Source organism: Eurytemora carolleeae, unplaced genomic scaffold (genome assembly GCF_000591075.1).
Source record: "Eurytemora carolleeae unplaced genomic scaffold, Eaff_2.0 scaffold1372, whole genome shotgun sequence".
NCBI classification, from domain to species: Eukaryota; Metazoa; Arthropoda; class Copepoda; order Calanoida; family Temoridae; genus Eurytemora; species Eurytemora carolleeae.
Window position 1 is genome coordinate 35,736 of NW_019397277.1, and position 5,803 is coordinate 41,538.

The 5,803-nt window shown below is 33.6% G+C and overlaps 1 protein-coding gene across 1 annotated transcript; it reads left to right on the plus strand.

Moving 5' to 3' along the window:
• Positions 1-1,505: 1,505 nt before the first annotated feature.
• LOC111713217 (uncharacterized) lies at positions 1,506-5,127 on the plus strand. Its single transcript, XM_023488041.1, has 4 exons — positions 1,506-2,091; positions 2,235-2,461; positions 3,712-4,803; positions 5,035-5,127. The coding sequence occupies exons 3-4, from the start codon at positions 3,757-3,759 to the stop codon at positions 5,125-5,127; spliced, it is 1,140 nt and encodes a 379-aa protein (XP_023343809.1). The 5' UTR covers positions 1,506-2,091; positions 2,235-2,461; positions 3,712-3,756.
• Positions 5,128-5,803: the final 676 nt, after the last annotated feature.

The following is a 5,803-nucleotide window of genomic DNA, read 5'->3' on the forward strand; positions in this document are numbered from 1 at the left end:
CGTTAACTAATCTACTGTACTCTCTGTACACCTCAGCAATAACTAGGTCTTATACTTATCTATTGCACAGCAGGGATTAGGTCGTTAACTAATCTCCTGTACTCTCTGTACACGTCATCAATAACTAGGTCTTATACGAATCTATATTAAATGATTTTATTGGATTGTGAATTATAATAGAATTTAATATTAAAATTAAGATGGATGTCTAAAATATACTATTCACTTAATCGATTGATGGGATGAATAAATGATTTATTGAAAAACTTAATTACAGATTGAATATATATATATATATATATATTGGATACATTTTTGCCCAGGTTGGCATCAATCAGATATATATATATTTGTCAGGATTAATCTACTGATGATTGCCGCAAAGTATAATCCTGAAATATATTAAATTTTTTTAGCTGAGATTCTTTAAATATATATGTATTTGTATGTTTATATATATGTTAGCTTTAGCTGGCCAACCAGCTGAACCAAATGAGCTGACATTTTATGAGAGAACACTTTAATACCCCGTGGGTAACAAAGGCTAAAAATAATTCGATTAATTTTTTAATTGAATTTTTATTTCTAATCCCACGGGCAACGCCGGGCACTTCAGCTAGTTATCTAATGTGTTTTCTACTTTTAGGCGGGGGTGCAGATGACTCCATTCACGATACACTAATAATCAGTCGGGGTCATACAGTACACTGTGTCGTGTACACCTTTATACTACAGTCGGGGTCATACAGTACACTGTGTCGTGTACACCTTTATGCTACAGTCGGGTTTATGCAGTACACTGTGTCGTGTACACCTGTATACTACAGTGTTCGTCTTCAAAATTCCAACCAGTGAAATAGAAAAATGTACGTACTTTAAAATGAGTTGAAATTCAGCCTCCATCGACGACATACTATTAATCTCATAACTGCCGACCAATGAAACATTAAGGGAAGAAAGGGATTAAGTTAATCCTTTACGAGAAGACGAGGAGCTTAATTTAATTAAGATTAGTACCCTGCATTCAAAAATTCTAAGCTTAACACTATAATATTCTCAAAAACATAACTCCAATTAGTAATCATAAAGATATAACTTAATCAAATTTACTAAGAAGTTAATCTTAACAAAATTAAATTACGCCGAATTGTTAACTAAACTTAATAATTTGGATTAATATTGTTTCAAATTAAGTTTTTGAAATTTTTTTATTTTCTTTAACTTAGAATAAGTTAAACCCATGTGCTATTCATCTTCCAACTCACTACTGCGCACCTACAAAAGTTTTCATTCTTGAAATCAATCTTTTATGTGGCATATTGTTAAATATTTGGATTTGTGTCATCTATAAAAATTGCACGTATATTGACGGACTTTTAAGTACTGTCCTAAAAAGTTGAATGTTCTGATATCACCAGTATTATGTTTTATTTTTTCAAACCATTGCTCATTTTAGTTTTAGTTTAATTTTAACTGACCCTCCATCAAAGGGACTGAAAGCGTAATTTTAAGGGACTCTCTATGAAAATGTCCGATTTACTAAGGTACCATGAAAACCTTAATCTGATCAAAAATGTTAAAGACAACGTTATTCTTCTGAGCCGAAAAGTGTTAATTTTTGCGCGTTTGAAATCGGGTATTGCCATTTGCAATCTTTTCATGGAGGGCCTCTTGATTACGCTTTACAGACTTTACATACGCGCCTGATACAAAACGATATACGTTCAAAACTTTTTTTTAGTAACAATGAGGATTTAGGAATTTTCGTTTTTCCAACTGGAGAAGTTATAAATTCCGACAACTTCCTTTCTTCTCTTTGCTTCATAAATCTGCAAGCCATTAACTGAAATTCAATATTTTCAGATAGAAAACTAAGGATAGTTCCATTAATTCAATATTTTCAGATAGAAAACTAAGGATAGTTCCATTAATTTTACCTCGACTCAAGTTTCAATCGGGCGTTAAGCTCTTTAAATAGAGGCCAGAGGCCTGGTCACATGAAATTACGCTTACAGTCCCTTTAGATATCGTGCATATAGTATGCTTACCTGGATTTTCATTTTTGACTCCCTATCAAGGTTGTATAGTAAGGTTAGATACTCGGGGTGCGTTCCAATGTACTAGAGAGGTCTTTCTCCACTTGAAGTTGCCACTTAATCTTTCGGCAATAATCCTGAGGATTTATTGTCCATTGTTATGAAAACGACATTTCTAGTTAATTGGAGCGTATCCAGAGTACCTAATCTTGTTTTTACAACCTTGCTCCCAAAATTGCTCATTTTGTGATAAAATTTTGCTTTTATTTGTATTTTTGCTATTTTTGAGTATTCTTGCCATGCACTATATTAAATTAGCTAATATTATTTTACTGTTGTATTTTCAGATTAAATCTGTGTAAAGATTATGTGAATATTTTCTGTTTATGTAATTAGATCTTCCCGAGAGAAATACAACGATACAGGTTATCTACATTTCTAGAATGCAATTTTTATTATTTTTTATGCAAGTTTTTTGGCCCAATTTGTTGTATTGTTGATTTTCAAAATTACATAGAAATATTATTTAAATCCCGGGGCTAAGTGAGGTGACAGAACAAATTTGGATGAAATTCTGTCCAATCTTTAGAGCACTTGTCAATTAAAAAAAGCAGACTAGATTAAAAAATCAACTCTCTCAAAAAGTTTTCTTTTTATTGGGCAAAATCGTATTTCTGTGGCCCGCGCATAGCCATACAGAAAAAAAACATGTGGTCCTGATTTTTTTTATTAAGTGTCATTTTGACAGAAACACGAGTTTGAAGTTGAACAAAAAAAAAGAAAACTTTTTGAGAGTTTGGAATCTTTATACTTGAAAACGCATAGCCGTACAGAAAAAACATGTGGTCCAGATTTTTTTATCAAGTGTCATTTTGATGTTTTTATGTGCGGCGCACAGAAACACGATTTTGACAAATAAAAAGAAAACTTTTTGAGAGAGTTGAATCTTTGCATAAGTGTCATTTTGATGTTTTTATGCATGGCGCACAGAAACCGCGGGAAAATGACATATTACCCTTATTTTGATTTGGGGGCTTTTTACATCTATAGAATTTATTCTGCAGAAAAAAGTTTAAATTTTACACTTTCGACGATATCTTTCTAATTGTTACATAAAGGTTAGAAGGTTTGAATCGGACACTCGTTCTTTTAATGGAGGGTCACATTTACAGCCTATATAAAGAAAATCTTCGTTAAATGGACTGTGAAGGAAAAATGAAAGGGGGTATAGGCTGAAACCTGAGCATTTCAGGAGTTCTACTGGTCACGTGATACAGACGGAGACACCTGACAATAATACTGCACTGTCAATGGTTCAATGGTTTGAGTTCTGGTCACATGATACGGACGTATAAATATTAATATCAATGATATGTTTTTAAAATAAGAAATCTGAGTTTTTCAGACTCTTCTGGGATATCGTAGTTTTCAGATTGGTCGCGTATTTGCTGAATATGAGCTGTTTAAAACTTAGAATCTTATACAAAATCTTACATACATAAGTTTTGGTATAATTTTGACACAGTTATATATCAATTTCTAGAGACAGGAACATCAGATAGAACTCTTATGGGTCTCAATCAACTCCTGAAATGCTTAGGTTTCAGTTTATAACCACTCTCTTGTTTTCTTTACAGTTCCTTTAAGGTTAAAAAGTGAAGGTTTTTCTGTTTAGGGTTTTCTGGAAGAGAAAGTTGTAAATGTTGTAAATTAGTTGAAAATGGAGAAGATGAAACCAATCAAACAACCTCCTACATCAGAAAAAGAAATAGATGCAAACTTGTCGGATGAGAAACTCAAGAAAGAAGAGTCGGTCCAACAAGAGATTGATCAAGATGGATCAGAAATAGAATGGATGATGCATTCCTCTGCTGGTTATAAGAACAAACCAAAATTAAAAAATAAACCTAGAAATTCAAAAACCAAGAAGACAATTTCTGAACCTGTAAAGCCAGATGAAATGGCGACCAAAGAAATAAAAGGGAGAAATGCAGCGGATGTTGGTGGAAAAAAGAAATCTTCGTCTACTTCAAAAAAGAAAGCAGTGGAGGACGGAGAAGCTACGGTTGTAAGTCAAGAAGATGTATGTAAAGCAGCAACAATAGTTCTGTCTAGAAGGAAGACTAAGAAAGGAGTTTACAGTGGAGCATCTGAATTGAATTCCCCATTTACTAGAAAGGATTCCAAGAAAGTAGTTGCTATTAAAACCGTAGAATCAGCTACTGCTCCAAAGAATTCCTTAGAAGCCGTTAGCATTGAAGCTCTAGACTTAGCAGCTGCTTGCTTAGAACTTGGAACTGAAGCAGCTGCTAAAAGTGAAAGTTCTGGAAAGAAAGACGTTGGCCATGGAACTTCAGGATTTAAACCATCATTCACTGAGGAGAAAGCAAAGAAAGCAGTTGCCACTGGAACTGTAGAATTTGGATCAGCTACTGCAAAGAATACACAGGAAGCTGCAGCTAGCATTGAAGCTGTAGAAATGAAAGCTTCCTGCGTAGAATTTGTAACTAAAGCAGTTGCCATTGGAACCAAAGAACCAGAATCAGCTTACGCAGAGAATTCCAAGGAAGCATCTAGCATTGTACCTGTAGGAATAGAAACAGCTGCTATTAATGATCAAGTAAAACCCCCAATTGACACCAGAGCCCGTCCTAAAGAAAAAGAAGTATTAAGGAAGAAGAATACAACTGAACCTAGTTCCACTAAGAATCAAGAGTTCAGAAATGAACGAATGAAAAAGAATTTCAGTGCTCTGCGCAACCGTCAGGTAAGATTTTGATAATGTCACCCAATTCTCAAGAAAATGGCTATTAATGTTTATTGAATAAATAAATTCAGATTTATAAAGTTTACTCAATACTGGACTTTATCTTTCAGAAACCATTTTCTATTTTCCATTTATAGAAACTGAAATTCACAGTGCTCAACAGCCTCAGATGTTGCTTGATTTCAAGATTTCTTTTAAAAATTTTGGAAAATAAGTTTATTTTATTTTAAGATGTTTCCCCGTTGTCATGGTTGCAATATATTCTTAATTGATCAAAGCTCTTTAGGAAGTACAGTTGTGAAATCACGCGTACAGTCCCTTTAATATTAATTAGGCATGGTTTATGCTACAGTATTGAATTCACGCGTACAGTCCCTTTAATATTAATTAGGCATGGTTTATGCTGTATTGTTATCACGCGTACAGTCCCTTTAATATTAATTAGGCATAGTTTATGCTATATTAAAATCACGCGTACAGTCCCTTTAATATTAATTAGGTATGGTTTATGCTGTATTGAAATCACACCTACAGTCCCTGTAATATTAATTAGGCATGGTTTATGCTGTATTGTTATCACGTTTACAGTCCCTTTAATATTAATTAGGCATAGTTTATGCTGTATTAAAATCACGTGTACAGTCCCTTTAATATTAATTAGGCATGGTTTATGCTGTATTGAAATCACGCGTACAGCCCCTTTAATACTAATTAGGCATGGTTTATGCTGTATGGAAATCACGTGTACAGTCCCTATAATATTAATTAGGCATAGTTTATGTTGTATTGAAATGACACCTACAGTCCCTTTAATATTAATTAGGCATGGTTTATGCTGTATTCAAATCACGCGTACAGTCCCTTTAATATTAATTAGGTATGGTTTATGCTGTATTGAAATCACGCGTACATTCCCTTTAATACTAATTAGGCATGGTTTATGCTGTATTGAAATCACGCGTACAGTCCCTTTAATGTTAATTAGGCATGGTTTATGCTG

Excerpts from the sequence above, each read along its gene's own strand:
- LOC111713217 (XM_023488041.1), top strand. The coding sequence starts at position 3,757 with ATGGAGAAGATGAAACCAATCAAACAACCTCCTACATCAGAAAAAGAA. Across the intron at positions 4,804-5,034 it reads GTGCTCTGCGCAACCGTCAG|ATGTTTCCCCGTTGTCATGG; the intron begins GTAAGATTTTGA and ends TTTTATTTTAAG.